Raw genomic sequence first — 20,234 nt, 5'->3', positions numbered from 1 at the left:
CTTGTTTCCTATCTTCCTGTTACTTTGAGTGGAGTCGTTCATTGTGCTCAAGAGTGACATTGCTAGGAAATGGTCTCCTCTATTTATGCACAGGATGGGCACTGTACTGCGCAGACAACTGCAGTATGAGATAATACATGCTGCCTCACTAATAACTTCAAGCTATTCAGTCTCTGTGGTGGCTCAGTTCGGGGCCTCTCTGGAATAAAGTGCCAACAGCATGGTTTTTTATGATGCGAATGTATGTTAACTGGAGACTGATATCACTTCACTGTCCAATTGAGATTTATCCCACCGAGGACCAGAGGCTAAACTTGAACAAAGATTTGAGCAGTAAAATTCTAATGTTTTCAATTTGTTTACTTCCTCTGCTATTTGGATATGAGCTCACAGCGCAACTCTGCTGCAAAGAGAGAGAATACCACCCTAGGGGTATATATATAAAGCTATTTCTTGTAAGACAAAATAAATAATATGGCCTTGGGTGATATGACATGTTACAGTACAATTTGGGGCTCTTTATTATAAGCAGGACATCAAAAAGATGTCGGACAGCAAAAGAGATTGGGTAACTGAGAATATGACTAAGAAGAAACTGATAGAACTGGAGAGAGGAAAAGTTGTCTGAGAAGTCTGTGCAAAAGCTGCATTATCTGAGTAGCAGTTCAATTTTTTCTATTGAAGTTGTGCAATAATAATTAATAGTAACCAGCTGACAGAGATAGAGACTCCTATCAATGTCCTGATCTTAAGATTGATCTTCAAAGATAGGGACTTGCAGCTGACAAGTTCCAGTTAATGCTGTCACCGTCATCATGTTTGTGCGCTTTTAATCAACTGTACCTCTCAAAGAAAAAAAAAAGCAGAACAATTTATGTGAAAAGCCCAGTGAACTGTCTGTTAATAATCAGGTAAATATAGAAAATAATTTTGGAAAGTGATGTACTTACGTTCCATTATTTCAATTATAGAAAAGAAATTAGTAAGAATGCAAGAAGTTCATAGATAGAAAACAGATTGTGCAAGTTGTACAGCATTATTAAAAAAAAAAAATGCTTAAAAGCTCTTTGGAATTTCATGCAAGCTTGTGGATAATAGACATGTTCTTCAATGACCAGGTTAGAGGTGTGTAAACTCTATTTGTTTTTATCTGTAATGGGTTAGAGACTTGCATAGATGAAGACTGCTTGTGAGGCCAATGGAAGCATGGGATTTGAATCAAGTTCTTTTAATAGCAAATAAATAACTTTTCTTCATCTAATTATTTTTGTAAAAATATTTGTCTATGATTCAAGCTATATGTTGAGGAGGATGAAATATAAATTTTACACAGACCTTAGCATGGTCATCAAATACAGATTTGCCTAAGAAACAGCTTCATGTTTCAGAGATGAAGCCAACTCCTGGTTGAGAAACACTGAGAAGCTTTCTTAAGAAAATACATGCATTTCTTTTGTTTTGCAACTGCCCACTGTCAGAGAGGAGATCCCAGACAAGAATGGCCAAATGTCTGTTCTTCTATGTTATTTTTTTATGTTCCTATTGCATGTGGTGTGCTCCTTAGTACCCCTCATGTTCCTTGGGTCTTTACTTTGCCTACAGACACATTAATGTGCTCACCCTATTTTGCATTTGTTCTGCCTAAAAGAAAGTCTGAAGAGAGAGAATATAAAAGTCAGTTGGCAACCAGAGAATGAATAATAACTTTACAAAGTGCCAATGAGAAGATTTAGCAGCTCAGCTCTGCAGGAGAACTAGAGCGCTTGATTTGAGTTGATGTGTGTGTTTCCTAAGCTTTAGTTCTGTTTCATCCTTGATTATATACAAGTTCATAATAATCTTACTGTTTTCACTTTTCACATATTGTCTATTTTCAAAATTCCTTTCTTTTCCAGGTTTTTATTTTTCTTCATCCAGTGTCACTGGCTGCCTGCCATGCCTGTGCCACATAGCTGGTTCAGTGAATCAGGTCTGTGACAGACTGACTGGCCAATGTACTTGCCAAGATGCCTCTGTAACAGGACAGACATGTGAACGTTGCAAAGAACTTTATTTTGGATTTGACTCTGTCACAGGGAGGTGAGTGTTTCTTTTTTACAGGTCACTTAAAACCTCGTTGTTACATTTTTCTCATAATTAAAAGGTTTCAGTGCAATGAAAAATGCACTCTAGTTACATTAGTCCTTTGAATTCATGTGTGAGCTCTGATTTACATGTGGTATGTCACCCAGCCCTCTGTGCTCCCATGAGCCGAAGGAAATGGAAGTTTTTCCACAGACTTAAGTAGAAACAGCTGTATAAAGCTAATGCTATCTAATGTTCTAGATGTTTCTTTATGTTTTCGCTGCATCTTCAATAAGACAACTTGGTTTCTGAGGTGCTAATCATTGAGTATTAAGGTGCAGCTGATGTGCCATTCTTATAACCCGTGAATGCTTGTTAAGATCTCGGGAAGACATTTTAATGGGGAAGAAAAAGGAAAAATTTAGATATCCCTGTCCTTCCAAATCTCTTTTAGCAGGAGCAGTAGAAGTACAACACCTTTCCTCTTAAAAATCTGTTTTTCTAAAGCAGTGTATTCTTTTTCAGCACTTAGTTATGTGCCACAGGGTAAATTGTTTATCTAATGTAGCCTGGGGCCTCTAGGTACGTTGAAATTATACGGATATATTCCCTGGAATGTAGGGGGAAAATATATCTATAGGCAGTGCATTGTTATTCCAACTATTGCTCTATCTTTCTTTTCCAGGATCATCTTTCTCTCTTAATCCCCCAATCTCAATTTCCTTTTAAATATTATCCAGAAAGATTGCACAGCTCTAATACTATCATATTTTCATGCAGAATGATGGTGTTAAATTGTTTTGTTATATTTAGTGTTTTTGCATTAAAAAAAAAAGACAAACCACTGGCAGAAGCAAAATTTATAACAATCCCCTCCCCGTGCTCCTCTCCCCCAGCTAGTGTGGGACAGACATGCTGTTAGGCAGTGACTTATCAGTGTTGCCTTGCATATATTTGCCATTATTCTGCAGATTTTTCACTTTAACTTTTATGTTACTGTCACTCATTAGGAGATTTTTAAAATTATTTTTTATTGTTGTGGGTCACAGAGGCATGTGCTAATGGCCATAAAGTAATCTATAGGAATAAGGACTTCCTATTTTCACTTCCTGTCATTTTTAATAGTAAGGAATAAAATCTGTGTGATACTGAAGTTCCTTTTTAAATATATTTCCTTATTATTAATGATTTTTTCTTTTTAGTTTCTTTAGTTTTTCTGTTTTAGCAGATGAGAGAGAGGTTTGAGATTGTGTTAAGCAATAGCTTTCCTGAACTAGATATTAGCTTCATTTTAAGCTCTCTTCTGAAATACAAAATGTTTTAAATATCTAGAATTACCTAGTCCCAGATCTTGTTGCAAAGATGGAAAGTTTTTACAGTTCTGGAATTTGATTCAGAGTTAGCTTTAATGCCTTAATACTACTTAATCCTCATGACAGTATTGAAGACTGCTCTGGTATTACATTAACATGATTAACTTGTGTTGCATATGCTTGGCTTCCTTTTGGTTAGGAGCTACTTGGGCAATGGACCTCTGTGCCTCAGATGGAAACATTTATCCACTGAAAATGATAATCCAGGTCTTTATTTGTTAATCTATTTTAATCCATTTCTTTAACTGTTAATTTCTTCTTAAAAAGAGTAATGTGCTTTTTATTTCTTTGTAAAGTTGTGAAGTCAGTTAAACCATCCTTGCTCCAAGAGTCTTTTATGGACTCTGTGGTTACAGAATGAAAAGGATATGAGCTATCTGTAGCAGCAAAGACGTATCTATCTTGGTACAATAGCAGAAAAGCAGCAAAGGTTGTGACACACAGAGACTGTGAGGCTTTAAAATTCTCCCACTCCGAGGGAAGTGTAGGTAAGCTGGTTTTTTTTGTGATATTTTTGAGATAAAACAGCAACTCCACACTTTAAAAATGCATTTCAGTTTATGAAGCAGGAAAATCCCCTCAGCAATTAAAGAACTAGAGAATACTGGATGTTTGCTGTGGTCTGAACAGATCTGTAATGGTTGTGGGCACTGGTACGCATTTGAAATGCTTTACCTCTGTATTGTTTACTATAATGAACTGGTCAATGAACATCACAAATTGTTTATCTATATATATATATCTTGACAGATTACTGTTTATGAAATCCATTTAGCAAGTGAGGTTTTCCCATAAGGATGAAAAATGAAGATTTTAAACAGATTGCTGGAGAGGCTCTAACTGCACCTAGAGAGTCAATGTAATAAAGGTTTCTCTATATTAATATTACAAAAACCATTTATCCTCACAAAATCAATATTGCAATTCATCTTGGCCTGACATTCCTCTTTCCGTGTTTTAAAAGTCTGTTTTCCTTGATTATATATAATTCTGTTTTAATAAAACTCAAATATATTTGTCTCAGAGTATCCTGAAGAAGTAGCATTTAACAAGAATGCTGAAAATATTTCTTATGTGATTAAAAGTTTCAAAGAATTAGTTACCCTTAAAAAAACCCACAACCCACCTTAATTGACTGAATCCTTAATCCTGACTGAAAAGCATGAACTGTGCATAGCAAGAAAGCCAGTTCTAGTGTTCTGTGGTTTAAGAAAACAGTGCATGTGAATACACAAACACAAGGTGTAATCCTGTGGAACAGAGTCAGATGAGGGGAATGCTGTTGTTTGCTGGATCAGGACCCTTCTTCAGTAGAGGTGGAGGTAGGGAGTCTGCACTTTTCCTAGAAGAAAATGCAAGTATTTCAGGTAGAAAGAAGCAGCCCCACCCTGCCAGGCTCTGCAAACTATTACTCTGCTTCTACTTGTATGTGAATTTGATTGTCTCTCATGTGAATGATAATGAAAACTGGAATACTCAGGGGGCCTTTATTCATAAGAGGTGCAGTAATATGCAGGAATAGTAAGGGAAGCTTGTCTTTTTACTGTTTATCTATTGAGACACTTTTGTTAACACCCCCTCCCCCCAACTGAATATATACTAAATATCATCATGTAATGAAATTATGACATAATAAAGTACTCTCTTTCTGAGCAAATAATTCTGTCTTTGTTTTTTTCTCTAATGAAACCATTTTTTCAGTCATGACACTTAAATAGTCTAAACAAAACCTCTATTTGAAAGGGGGATTTGGATGCACTGTCTACAGATGAAAAGACTTAATACAGTTTGAAAAAATTGCCCTTTTCTCTTGACTATAAAAGAGAGCAAACTACAGTATAGTGGTTTCCAAGAGAGAATGTATTTTATTTATTCCCAAAAGGATATTAGTCCATAAAACAAATTTGCAGCTTATTTTGCAGCTTTAGCTTTTATCAGCCTTTTTAAGGGTGTTGAATGATTACCCAGGAGATCACACAGCATGAGCTGCTGTGGAGTAAAGAAACTCTAATACAGAGAGCTCTGTGATGGACAAAAAATGTATGTGAAGAGTTTTCTTAAACCTGTTTAAAAATCCGTCACATTTAATGTCAATTTTGCTGATTATTGACCTGAATTTGAGTGTTGTAATGCGAAAACAGTTTTCCTCTCCCTTGCCTGAAGAAGCCCATACCTAAAATATAATGGAACTCACTTTTATTTCTGTCTTCATATAGATAGAAAGAGATAGAACAAGGTAATGGTGATGACTAGAAAAGTGGTGAATTAACTTGTGTAAAGGCATTACCCCCTATTTTCTTGCATCTGGTGAAACTGGCCAAGGGAATATCAGCCAAATATGAATCAACAACTCTTGTGTAGCCTTAAGGTTAGCAGAGCAAAGGGGATATGTCATGACTGTCTCTCCCTTGGACATTGCCAAGGACTTTTTGCTGCTTCATCATCTTGGGGGCCTGGTACCTGGAGTAATTTAAGAATCCCTGTAGGTTGATGTTGCTTATGTCTGAGAATGGGATTTTGCCAGTTTGGGGCAAAGGGAGTTGAGTGTCAATTTCCCAGTATGTTTTAGTTGCTCTTTGCAGTCACACTCTGTGCCCTGTACAGGGCTTTTCAAAACTCTTTTAGTCTGCAGCAATTAAAATATAGTGAAATTAAAATTTAAAGTACCAGGTTTTATTTGCCCGTTGTTGACTGCCTGTTATGACTAATAGCAGCGCTCTAGTTTGTGATGGGTAGTGTAATGGTATTTGCAGCAAGGAAAAAATTGCTTTGCTCAACTTCTGAGATGTTCAAGTCTTTGAATGTTTGCAAAATCTGACATTGGTATCCCTGCTATAAATGAATGTCAGTGGGGAAACAGTATATCAAATCAAAAACAAGTTGGTCGTGAAAGGTTTCACATGCAAACGCCAAAGCATAAATTAATCCCGAAAGTACTCTACTGATGCCAGAGAGATTTACAGAATTGAAATGTGGCATTTGTGTGATACCAATGCTTTTAAATTTTTTGTTCTTTTTAATTAAAAATAATTTAGTTCACACATTTAATTAATTATTCCTTTTAGTAATTTTGTCCTTCAGACAGCAAGGAAAATGTGTTTTCTGTTATAATACTAGTGGTTTTGCTATTTTATTTGCTTTCACTGTTTTTAGGGTTTTTTTTTCCCGTCACCATTTTTGTCTGCTTTCTCCTTTATTCACAGCATGTTAATTTTTTTCAACTTCAAAAATTGCTTTGTGGACAAGAAAATATTAATTGATTTCTTTTTAAACAAAAGAGTTTTTCAAGTTGGAAGGTTGCATAGTTTTTTATGGAAATGTAAGAATCTGGTTACACATGTATTGCTTTACAGCTGTGTAAGAAAAGTTGTGTGAGTGAGCCTTGCATGTGGGTGCATGATTATTGTCCCGTTTGGGTATGGACTTTAAACTCTTTAATTCAAAGCAGTTTTAATCTAAATTAGAATAGTATTCTGTGACTGAGCTGTTAATATTTATTTTTATATTGGGCACCTTTTTTGTAACACTTTTAAAAATCAGGATACTGAACTGTTGATGATTTTTTAAAATTATGTTACCCAAGAGTCTTTTAAACAAAATCCTACTGTGCTTAACTGGAGTGTTAATGTGTTTTGATCACTTCCTTGATTTGTTTTTGTTTATAGATGTCAGCACTGTAATTGTCATCCTGCAGGAGCCATTAGTGGGACTTGTCATCTTGTTACTGGACAGTGTGTTTGTAAACAATTTGTAACTGGCTTGAAATGTGACAACTGTGTTCCGGATGCTAGTAATTTGGATGTCCACAACCTATTTGGCTGCAGTAAAAGTAAGTGGATGTTAGGTCTTAAAAGCATGTCTTTCAAATTAATGGGTTTTTTTACTGATTTAGTGAGTATTAAATTAGGTCAGCAGTACTAAAACTGGGTTTAACTTTTTTCTCCCCCCATATTCTGGTCCCTGAAGTTTGGGTGATTTTCACTGTGAGTAACTTAGAAGTGTTATCTGGAGGGATGTACAGAATGCTTGGTGTCATACGTATGGCTTATGCTTGCAGTCTAACCCAAGGGAGAAATAGCAAGCCATAGTTCCCTTGTACTTCCCACCATGTTCTTCTTAGTGGTCAATGCAAAGTTAGCTTAGCCGCCTTTCCCGCCGTGGGCAGGGGGCAGGATACCTGTCTTCAGGAGGCCTGAAGAACAGAAAGTCTGTTGAAGACCTGCTTCAGTGCTTGTCTTATCCAGGGTCTTGTTTTAAGTCAGTTTGGGAAAATATGCAATACGGTGTAACATAGTATTGTAACTGGATGTGTGTGAGGTGAGGCTAATACTATGTTGACGGTCAAATCATGAATTGTAATGAAAACATTGCAGTGGAATATCTGCACTTTTGCCTTTGCAATGACTCTGAATATGAAGAGATTGCCTTTGTGTCATAAATAGACACTGGTGTACAGTCTCTAAACTGGAAGGGATTTTAAAGAAGGAGAGGAAAAATTTCATATGTAATAATGAAATTAAATTTTTAAGTTGCCTTCACCCCAGTGTTCAGAAATGGACTTAGGATATCATACCATGTAATACCAAACTGCTTGGGTTGGACCTCAGGTAATTGTGGAAAAAGTTGTGTTATATTTTTGCAATCTATCTTACTGCCATACACAGTTAACAACTTGGTCTTGGAAGTCATGTAACCACTGAATGACGTACCTTGCAGATGCTAATTGATTATTTCGGGCAGAAGGCCTGATTAATAATGGCCACTGTGGTCCTACCGTGAGAATAGCTCAGCCATGTGCAATGCAACAACGGGGTTAGACATTCCAAGCAATCGCTACAGTATGTTTCTGGATCCTCCTTCCACAAAATATTCATGTATTCTTCATAGGTATTTATATGACCTTTGTCATTGTGATATGTGCACACTATAGAGTTGCAGGCAGGGATGTACGTGCACAGAGTTTCTTTAGAAGAAACTCTCACCTTTATTTCAGTTTGTATTTGATTGTAAATCAGTTTAAATTTCAAATAATAGGCACTGCAGAAAGCACAGTGCTCTGAATTCATTAGAACAGAAATAATCTTGTTTCCAAAGATGATTTTTTTTCTCAGTTTGGAAGTCTTTTAGATACAGTTTTGTTTTGGTTTTCCCCACACTCTTCTCTAGAAGGTGTAGTATCTATTCTTTGTGCAGATAGTTGATTGGCTTGTTGTTTCTTTAAAAGATGTAGCTTGCTTCAGCTGAATGTATAATAATAATAATACATGGCACTTTTATGATGCTTTTCATCTTCAAAGTGCTTTACAAACATAAACCAACCTACTTATTTAGGTTGGGATATACATTAGATAAAGGTCAATGGCAATTCAACTATAAAATTGATTAATAATAATATGACATGGATAAATAATATAATAGATTTTAGTTAGAAAAAAATTACATCAGGCAGTATTTGAAATGACAAGCGGAGTCCTCTTCTGGACATAACTGATATAGCAATTGCAGTCTTTTGGTTATTCCAAAATATTTGCACTTGTTGCACATAAGTGGAGTTTTGCCTGGCTTGGTATCTGTAGCTATTTTCAGTGCAACACAGGATTTTGTGGACACATACCGTTACTGGTTGTAAGTCTTTGCCAAGGGACGCAAACCCAAGTTGCTGTTACTGTCCAACTAACATTGCTTAAGACAGATTTTCAGATTTTTTGCCCAACAGAATCTTAGATGCTTCATAAAAATGTCTGAAATGCAGTACAGTACTTTACACATCTAAATTGAGGACAGAGAACAACAGTAAATTTGGTAAATTTGTATGATTTTTCAGTTCTTGTAAGCATCTATTTATTACATGGACAGAAACTTTCAAAAATGCCAAAGGGATTTAGGAGCACTTATTTCCTTTCATTCTTAAACTTTACATCTGTAGGCACTTTGTTGTATGTTCACTTCTTAACTGAGATGTGCCCAAATGCTCTAGATTGGCAGCAAAACAACCTATGCTTTTGAATGGGAGTATTATGTGGAGAGGCTTAAGTCCCTTGGTTTCTTCAGCCCGAAGAAAAGTAGACTGAAGGGAGACCTCATTGCAGTCTATGGCTTCCTGACAGAGGGAGCAAAGGGGCAGGCTCTGATCTCCTCTGTTTAGTGACCAGTGATAGAACCCGAGGGAATGGTATGAAGCTGCAACAAGGGAGGTTTAGGTCAGGCACTGGAACAGGCTCCCCAGGGAAGTGGTCACAGCACTGAGCTTGGCTGAGTTCAAGAAACATCTGGACGATGCACTCAGTCCCATGCTCTGACCTGGCTGTGTGGAACCAGGAGTTGGACCTGATGATCTTTATGTGCCCCTTCTAACTCAGGACATTCTGTGATTCTATGATGACGGTATTCTGTTTAGTCCAATGAACTCTAGAAATATTTTCTGCTGTTTCTTGACTGGGAGATTGCAATAGGAGACAGGTTTTTCATTTTCTTACTCTAAATAAAGAGTTTCAACTGACATTTTAGCTATCTAGTCAAACCCCAGAGGTAATGTTACCCACTGATGTTGGCATAAGTTTCTACGTCTATCGTTTTGATGGTTTGAGGTCCTCATGTCATTTTTTTTGCCTGCAGCTTTATGCTTTGCTGTTTGTCTCCTGTTAGTTTGGCTAAACAGATTTTGATAATTAATTTTCTGTGAATCATGTATGTTGTAATATCCATGTAGTGAAGTTTATAATGAGACAGAGAAAAATATAAATGAAAAACCACATTTCCAATGTTGACATTTTCCTATAATTTAAGTGAGAAAAACTTATCATGTGGTTCTGGATCCAGCTACTTTTGGCTTACTCCATATGCCTATTTCTGTACTATGCATGGCTATTCTTATTCTTGGAAGCAAAAAGCTTTTCTCTAGATCTACACTCCCCTGGCTTTTCCTCCCTTGGTAGAAGGGTAGGGAAGGGTACAGTCCCCCCTTAATTCAAGCTATAGCAATTACACTCAAAGACAGAGTCTAGTGCATTCCTTATTATAACATAGTGGGTATATATATCTCTATATATAACATATTGTGTGTGTGTATGTATATATATAAACCTCCTAACATGTAGTATTACATATAGCAGTCTGGCTGGATATATGGACTTATGCTCTGACTTAGCATAAATGCAGAATCGTTTAGGTTGGCAAAGACTTTTAAGACCATCAAGTCCAACTATAAAACCATATGGTCATGTGCACGTGTGTATATGTGTATATCCATATGAAATTTAATCTCTGAGTAATAGCCATTATTTGAGCAAGGACCATGATCATACAGTTGGATTACAAAAGTGACATAGGAGATACTTTGACTGCCCTTTCTGAAAATATGAGGCTTTTGGCTTGTGAATTTCAGGTTAGTTTTTCTCTTTATTGATACTAGTGCAATTAAGTAGCATGTTTTCCAAAGTTAGTGGAGGTAATAGAGTATTATTTTGGTGAATAGGAATCTCAAGTTAAAATGTTAGACACCTCACCCTCATTGATTTACATTTCATTGGACACAAATGGAGGTGAATTGTCTAAATAACCTTCAAAATTTGCCCCTTTATGTTTTTCGTCATTTAATTAATTAGGCTTATTCTGACACTTCAGTGAAATTTGTAGTTAGTTGGACCTTCCATTTCTATTCTGTTAGGGGAAATTATGCCTGACCTATGCTAAAATGGAATGAATTCACTGGAAAAAATAAGTTATAATTGAGCTATAGACTTCAATAATGTGACCAGATAAACATGTTCCCCTAAAGTGTTTGGAAAACTGTGGTTTTTCTTCGAAGAAAACTTAGCGGTTTCATTGCATTTCTATTTAAATGAGTGTGATTATTGATTACCTTAATTTTTACATCTTTCGTTTTTGTGTGTGTTAGCTCCATTCCAGCAACCTCCTCCTACAGGAGAAGTTATCAATTCCTCCGTTATCAGCCTTTCCTGGAGTTCCCCTGACTCTCCAAATTCTAACAAGCTTACTTACCAGCTGTATAGGGACGAGGTTGAAATTTATACAGCTGAAGACTACTACCCTTATAGTAAGTATTTATAGAAAGATAACAGCAAAAATCTTGCACGCACGTGTGTGTGTACCTATCTATATATTATACATGCAATTTTTCGTAATTATTTCTTGTTTCGGTCATTATCATTCTCTGTGCTTTTAACTACATTATTCTGTTTTCCTTCAGTGAATTACTGTTCTGTGTTACTAACTGGGTTTGAAAGAAATGAATACTCCAGTCTAAAATCCAATAAAACAGGTCACCCAATTATTGTTTTATTTTTTAATCTGAAAAACTTGAATTGATTCACCAAAAGAATTCCTTGCAAGTATACACAGGCTCCAAAATGTTAGAGGCAAAGTCCCAGGGAAAGAATGAAGGTGAATGGAAGAGACTATAATATGTTTAAACCTGCTTTTTTCATCTTCCTGGTTTTAAACTGTTAACAGATTAGGAAAGCTTTTTGTGGTCTCTAACTTTTAGCACCTCGTGTTGAGCTATCAGTGTAGCTCCTGATTTGCCTTTAGCAGCACCACTTCTCTCATGTTGAGGTTCGCAAAGGCATCCTCAGAAGGCAATCCTCAAGGATTTGACACTCTGTCCTAGCTGGAAAGGCCATTTTGTGCTACTATTGATCCACTTATCAAAGAAAAGGAGATGGATCTGGATACTGGTTTTATGTACATATGGCACATGAATGTGGTTATTATTAAGACCGATGTTGTTTATTGCCAATAAACTTTGATTTCTCTTCTAGTAGCTTCATCAGTTTGTTGCATTTTCATACCAATGAATGCAGCATTAATATTTTGCAGAAATTTAGCCTAACTATTGGCATTCACCCTGGAGGAGTAAAAAAAGAGTACTATTCAGTGGATAGACAGATCCTTTGGAAGGCACCTCATATTTTTGAGTTGTGATGCAGGCTGCTGTGTTACGGTTGATAATTCTGTGGTTTATGCTGTGAAGTTGGACACTCATAGTACATACCATGAGGAAAGGTATGCGACCCCATGTAAACATGGGATTAAGTCACTGAGAGGACAGAAAGAAACATTACAGAAAAGTTGAGAGCGCTAATAGAAAATATTCTAATTCCTTATTTTGGTATAAGAGCCTAATTTTACTAAAAATGTGAATTAATTTCAAAATAAAAGATATAATTTATTGTCATAGATTTGTAATGTACTTAAAACTGAGCACATTGAGGATGGTGTGTCATAACTATCTGCATACTTTGTAGAGGGTGAAAACTTTTGTGTGTGTTTAGCTGTATAATGAGGAACTAACATGTTTCTATTTAACAAGACAGTATTTCATAAAAGCATAGATTTGGTTTCAAAATTGATTTCTGAGATTTCCTGGAAATTCCCCTAATTACTGATGTGAAATCATCTCCTGGTCTTGGAAGATCATGAATACGTTGTTAATGGTGTCAGAACTTTTGATAGTGCTACTTTTTTCTCAGTATAGTGTGGAATTTATAATGCTTGTGAAATGCCCCAAGAGTTTAACTGGATGAACATTGTTTTATGACTAAATGAGAATTTTATAGAAACATTGTACTTCCCAAGGAAAAGAAAGAATAATCTTATCAATCAGCCTGGTGGTCTAACTAATAGTATTGCAGAATCCCGAATTAAAACCATGTTTTCCTAACTGCTCTGGGAAACCAGAGGCTCAGGAGATTCCAAACCTTGTCTTGAGGATTGCATCAAATACTTGCTCAAAAATGTCAAAAAAACCCCAAGTTACTTATGATTTTCACTTCAAATCACATGTGGTTCTATTTATTTATAAACGTAGCTAAATCCGTGATGGAATTGTTCACCTGAGGAATGTAGAACCTTCTACCTTGGCCTTATCCAGATTTATCTAGCTTATAGTCCTATTGCAGATGATATCAGCAAGAAAGTAATGTGCTTGCTGTCAACATTAGACCTGGGTCTGTTTTGGGGGTTAGTTGATTGTAGAGCTGGAGTGGTGTTGGTGCAGTTGTTTCTAGAGCAGGTGTGAATTCCAGAGTGGGCAGTTCTGTAGGGAGGCAGCTCTAGATTATGTTCTAGATAATGTATTTGCTCTGAATTGGGTTTTAGATAGCTTGTGGGTTCCTCAGCGGGTTCTAGATTGGCTGGCAGGCCTAGATCATATTCTGTTAGCTGGGTGGGATCAGATAATGATCTAGCTCTCATGTATACTCTAGATAATATTTCCAGCCTGTTCATTGACTTGAGATTGGCTTTTTCAGACAGCTTTCTGATTCTGGAGCAGATCTTGGTTCAGGACTCCTAGTTTGGTTCAGGAGTTGGTGTGTTGGTTCTGGAGCATGTTCTAGCTCACTTGATGGTTCCAGGTCAGGTTCCCATTTAGTATATGGATCTAGAGCAGGCTTGGGTTCTGAGGGTGAGAGGTCTTACAGTTTAGTTCATGGGATACTCCTGCTTTGTCATCTCATGAGAATTTGTGGCACTTGATGCTGCTCTTAGCAGTCTTCCTCGGGATTTTATTATTTTCTTTTTTTCTGGTGTGCTACTTTTCTTTATGTGGCTCTTGAATTGAAGGCCCATAGGATGGGGGTGCCATAAAGTGCAACACTTCTAATTTTCTAGTGTGCTGACTCTGTACCATTTTTTTTCCCCCCTGATGACAAAGTTGGAAACTGGACACATGGAAAGCTCCTACTTGCCGGTGCCCTTCACAGTAACTGGTGGTCATACTTCTGCTCTGACAATTCTTGCCAGCCTTGTCTTGTCTAACACTTTTTGATTTAGCTCTGGTACCCACTCTTGTGCCCAGAAGCACTGCAGCCGGGGTAGGTGTGTTCATGAAGCTTAGAAAGGACTCAACAACGCCACAGTACACTCAGGTACTTGCAGCTGCAGTTGTGAATGGCATGCTAACCTGAAAGCTGAAGAAGTGTCTCAATCTCGCTGTCAAGACTGCAATCTGCTGCATCACTTTCCTGCTTACTAATAATGCACAAGGATGTTCCATTAACCATTGCTGCCACTGGCAGAGCTGTTCTCCAGCCTTGCCTGAAAGGGTCTGAAAGGCATGAGGATGAGATTACCCAGTCTCCTTATTCCCGGATTCCAGTTTGTGATTGCTATAGATAGTTGAAGTGCTGTAATCAATTGCTGGTCTGACACTGCTGCTTTTGTACTGCAATATCAAGGGATGGATATCTAGGCATGCTAATAATTTTGTGGTTGTCGTCTTTACGTTCCAGGCTGGCCTGGAAGTGCAGACATCCAAAGAGGACTTAGCTTTGTCCTCTCCATTTGCTTTGAAAAAGATTAAGAGTATGCATGCTCTGGCATGTAATGTTACTCAATGTTCATCATTTCTTAAGGCAAAACGCTGTGTGGTTGCGTGCAAATTCATATTATGCTGTGATGACAAAGATGTGTAACTGCTTCTGGGATCTATCCAGGAACTGTTCATGGTCTTGGCTGCTAAAAAGCTATCTAGGGTAATGGAAAGTAGAGGATGAAGAAGGTAAATATACGTTTTTTCAATAATTATTTGCACTTCTGTTTCACTTTTCATCCAAGATCAAATGTTTTACAAATGAACTATCAAGCACTATTTTAGAAGTGAGGAAGTGGTCTTACACTATGAAATAAACAAAAAACAAAGGTGTGAAAGCTTACAGAATGGTTTAGGGTTCGTTTTTTTTTTTTTTTTTATCTAAATCAGTTTCACTAATATAGATGTTGATTTATATTTGAAATAAATATTTCCAAACAAAGGAGGATTAAGAAAATAAATGTATTAATCTTGTTCATGATTAAAGCAGGAACTAAAAAGAATTCAGTGGAAAAAAATTCCTTTAGTGATGCCAGTGTACAGTGGAAGATAAAAAAGGGAAGCAGGGTGGGGTTATTTTTTCCCCGTTTAAAAAATAAAATAAAAAAGTTGCAAAGTTACATCATGATATCAAGAAGAGCACGCAAACTGATATAAATATCTTATGTCTTGGATTAGGGAGGATGGAAAGACATTATGTATGCAATTTAAGATAATTTTTAATGTCTTGGGCTGATGCAATTTTATTCTCACCTGTTTTAGGTGTTCAGACCTTCACCGATACCATGTTATCTCCATATACCTTCTATTCCTATTACATTCAAGCCATCAACGTTCATGGCTTTACAAGAAGTGCTTCCATGACGTACAGAACAAAATCTGGGATGCCTACAGGAAGCTTGCATTTAAATCCTGTTTTTCCTGTTAGTCACCGCTCTGTTTTACTCTATTGGACAAGTCTCTCCAACGACTCTGGGCCCATAGAGAAGTACATTTTAACATGCATTAGATTGGTTGATCTTCAGCCTTGTGGTCAGTATGAAGGCTTAAAAACCTCAGCAACTATTTGGAATCTTGTTCCATTTACAAAGTATGTTTTTTCTGTCCAAGCCTGTACTAGTGGAGGCTGCTTAAAGAGCCAGCCAGTAACAGTAATTACTGCACAAGCTCCTCCAGAAGGGATACACCCACCTATGATAGAAACCATCAGCTCTACGGATCTGGCTGTGGAATGGGCACCACCTGAGAAACCAAATGGTAGGATGTGGTTTTTACTTTTTAAGTCAAAATTTTGCAAAGAAAAAGTTAGAACTGGTTAGAACTTCCTCATCCATGTGACAAATAGAATGAAGTACAGAGCCTGTGTTTTATTCTTTTGGAGTCCAGAATTGCAACTGAATGTGTGAATCCCTTGTCCAGGATCTAGCCCTTTGTGGCATCTGTTGCAGCAAAAAACACATTTAAAATTAAACAATTAAAGGAAAATTAATTTTTTCTTAATTTGCCAGACCGCCTAGTTCAGACAGATGTGGTGATATTGCCTGACAAAGAACAAATAAGCAGATAACAGTTATGGAAAAAAGTCTGTTTTTAAAGCCATCCGTCATGTGTAGTAAATAATTCTATTACCAGTGTAACTTTATTAGGGATTAGAGGATTGCCAAGATTTGCTGTTCTAACTTGCGTAATAATATTTTAGCGTTTTGAAACTGAGAACGCAGCTGTTGTAAGATACTTCTGTGGTGCCACAGATTTTATTGGTCAATACTTTATCTTTTAATTCATGTGCAAAGAGTTTTGTGAACTTGCACTTACATGCACAACTATTTGTGCATGCGAAAACTAGCGTTTTGATCTGTTCTCAAAATGGGCATCTGTGTATGGGGAGCTCAGCTTTCTGTGGGAGCATCTCACGTGCCAGCTATTGCCAGATTAGACAGGAAGAATGCCCACGCAAGAAAGCCTGTATTTAGAGGGGCATTTCCTACAATGCAGGTAAATGATATTTGGTTTTAGCATTTGTCCTGTAGCATGTACTCTCATAGTTTATTCCATAGCCATTACATGCATGAAATTGTTGGCCCAGGCAGATTTAAGCAATAATCTCATATTTCTTTTGATGTCTGGTCAGATTTCCTGGTCTTTCCAAAGACAGAGGGAGAAGCTCTTTCTCCCAAGCAACCTCTTCAGTTCCATAGATGAATGCAGCTCCAAATATCTACATTATATGTTACTTAACTATCTCCTGGCTTTTCCATTTGGGAAATATCCAGCCAGCTGTTTTACCATCTATTCCTACAGTTAAACTGCTTCCATGATCCAACCTAGATCATGTGTCACTTCATATCACTGTACTGAAGTGGTTTTTTTCCTCAAAGTGGCAAGACCATCCTGAATACGTAATCAGTTTGCATTGATGGAAAACTGATGCACACATCTCCTATCCAGTAGTGTGTTCTAAAAGGTTAGCATTAAGCTGTCATTCATAATTTCCCTACTTATTGTATAAAGATAAAAAAAATAAAAAAAATGAAAATATGTCTTTTTGAAAATCAGAGACCTAAAGTAATTTCTAGTAGCATTTGATCAGAACTGTAGAATATCACCTTCCAGTGAGGGTAGTAGAACTCATACTGCAATCCAGTCAGTTATTTTCAAACCCCGTAATTGCATGCAAGCAAAACCAAACAGTGAAATGCAAGACATTGCAAAGCAAGCATTTGGATGAAAATAGCAGAAATGAGGAAAACTTCTTACACTATGTTTTCTATGATGCTGATTGATTGAATATACTGGCATTGGTATTTTAGTAGAGCTCCAGAATTTGTTTAAATGCACAAATTTTTCTGGTTTGGTCTTTTTTTTTTTTTTCTTTTTTTACTCTCTAGGCATAATTATAAGGTATGAACTTTACATGAGAAAGAAAGCAAAACCAGCTGAGAACATTCTTCCTCCTGAAATTCGTATTTTCCAAAGCAGTGGATGGCTCAGTCCCCTACCAGTTATGGAGTCTCCTAATGAAAATGCCCTGGCTCCACCTCTGACCAGTACTATAGTTACCGATCTGGAGCCATTCACAGAATATGAATTTTATGTGCTAGCAGTAAACATGGCAGGTAGCGTATCTTCAGACTGGGTATCAGGACAAACAGGAGAGGCTGGTGAGTATGGGTTTGAACTTGTTTGGTACAAATTAAATGAAAAAATTAAATTAGAATTAATTATTTTTATTTTAATGTGTATAATGATTCAAATAGGAACAAATTCCCATTTTTAACTTACTAAAGATAGGTCAGATTGTTGCAGATCTTAGTATGTTAAGCAAAAACATTTTTTCCCCATAAATCATATTGTTATAAAAAATAATCCTTTTTAGTTAACCCAAAATTTCAAAACTACAAGATTGCAAAATCTACCAAGCAGTGTTTGAAGTCTCGTCTATTTTTCCAGTTATTTATATTTAAGGGGAGAAAACATGAAAAAAAGACTGGTTTTGTAAAAATGTATTCCTGGTGTGAATCAGGATTGCTGTCCAAGAAGGTAGATATTTTCATAAAGGAGGTTCAAATGAGTTTTCCTGAACTGAGGCTTTGATCGTTTAGAAATCAGGTTTCTTAAAGAATGACAGAGGGTTACCTTTTCAGGAATATAGTGCTTGAAGCTTTTCATGTGCTATTATGGAGGCCAAGTGTCATAACAAGGACCATTTTTTTCAGAAGTTAACCAGTTCACAATGCCTCTTATTATGGATCCTTCTGTTCAGTTATCAAAAGGGCTTGCCACAGGATATGTTATTTGAAATAGCAGCTATTTATTTCAATGCTTTGATTAGAAATCTAAGGGGTTTAGGCTGATAGAGACTTTATTTTGCAATTAAGCATCTCTTGTTACATCACTGATGCTTTTGTTTGCTGTTAGCTTGAAAATCATGTCTCCAGTTATTTGCTCCTGCAAAACAGCAGGCTAAACTAATTCCCCTTTCAAAATGAGTCTTTGTACTTATCTGTTCTTAAATACTATATGTTATAAAAGTGTTAAATTGTATTTGAGAAGAGGTCCATTAGTGTGGTTGTTTGTACGTAGCAGAAGTGCTATGGGTTGGTATCCTATTATTACAGAGTAATCAGGTGGGGATTTAACTGCAGTGCAAACAATCCTTTTACAGATTTACTAGGGAAGACAGGGGAACTGTTTTGTAAGAAGTGAGAGACATGTTAATTTCAAACTGGCCTAGCAAACAAAATTGCTTTTAAGATGCTGAAGTATTGAACACTTTTTGCTTTTATCGGTTTTTTCCCAGGTTGCACGAAGTTTTTCTTCGAGACTTTGTCATTTGTTTGTACTTTCCTTCCTGCTACAGGGGTTAGGAATTAGTGTTGATTAGTATTTCCTTGGAGGCATAGGCAGAGTTTTATTCTGCCGGAGTAGAAAACGTTAACATGATGGGTGAGGTAATTTTAATGTGGTATCAAAATAATCTAAAAATTCCTGTTAGACTGGAAAATAAAAAGACTGACTGAAACAGTATTTTGCACTGCTTACAGTGAGAAGGCTTGCATTACATGCGTTGCTCAGTTATTTTATGTACTACTGCATTAATTTCATTTTAGCCCCAGTGTTCATGCCATCTCCATCAGTATTCCCTCTCTCACCGAATTCCCTCAATGTGTCATGGGAAAAACCTGAAGATAATTTAGCAAGAGGAGATGTAATGGGATACAGCATCAGTTTGGTGACAGAAGAGAGGTTCTTGCCACCATTTTCCCAGGTATTATTGTTAGCTACATGAAGTTTTTCCTAACTGGTAATAATAAAATTAATGAAGTCATCACAGCATCAAGGAGGATGTGATGAATTTTTTTCTCTTATTTCCTGCATGTGCTCTGATCTGATTTTTTCGCCTATCTGTTTGAGTGCTCTGTAATGTTAAACACTACTTTCAGGTTTTAAGTTGTATTCCTGAGCAGACTTGATTTCAGTAGGGGCTGAGATTCAAAATTAGGAGTGATGAGATGGAGCAACAACATTTAAATTGCCGTGATCTTTGCTTTTTCTGATTCTGTGTTAGTGCTATATTTGCTGATATGCTTCAAGCCATGTTGTTTTGTAGGAATTTGTATTTTTCATTAAGAGGGTATCTGGCTTCTTGGATAATGGACAAATCTGTGAAGTGGGGAAACCTAAGATAGCAAAAAAAAACTTTATGAAGTCTAAATGTGTGATTTTAAAATAGTTATAACTTCTGAGTGACTGGGTTTAGCAGAAAAATACCATGGCAGTAATAGTAAGCTAAAAGCTGAGGAATGAGCAAAGAACCATGGTAGGTAATCAGAACATGGGATTGGATCTGTGCTCTGACAGTATATTTCTCATTGCAGAGCTGATTTTGTGTTTGAGTGGTACCACAGATGGGCCTCAGTTTATTTGTCTATGAAGTGGGGATAGTGCTGCTCCTGGGGCTGTTG

At 36.8% G+C, this 20,234-nt stretch overlaps 1 protein-coding gene across 1 annotated transcript in view; it reads left to right on the top strand.

The window, feature by feature from the left end:
- The window catches only part of USH2A (usherin), a 385,041-nt gene that overhangs the window by 74,258 nt on the left and 290,549 nt on the right, over positions 1–20,234 (top strand). The window contains exons 13-18 of the mRNA XM_084261650.1: positions 1,896–2,079; positions 7,103–7,266; positions 11,335–11,493; positions 15,532–16,026; positions 17,658–17,930; positions 19,380–19,537. Coding sequence (XP_084117776.1) covers positions 1,896–2,079; positions 7,103–7,266; positions 11,335–11,493; positions 15,532–16,026; positions 17,658–17,930; positions 19,380–19,537 — 1,433 coding nt within the window. The remainder of the gene's footprint in view (positions 1–1,895; positions 2,080–7,102; positions 7,267–11,334; positions 11,494–15,531; positions 16,027–17,657; positions 17,931–19,379; positions 19,538–20,234) is intronic.

This window comes from Gallinula chloropus, assembly GCF_964237585.1.
Source record: "Gallinula chloropus genome assembly, chromosome: 3".
Lineage (NCBI taxonomy): Eukaryota > Metazoa > Chordata > Aves > Gruiformes > Rallidae > Gallinula > Gallinula chloropus.
The sequence above is the reverse complement of the archived record's forward strand: the minus strand, read 5'-3'. Positions and strand labels throughout refer to the sequence as shown.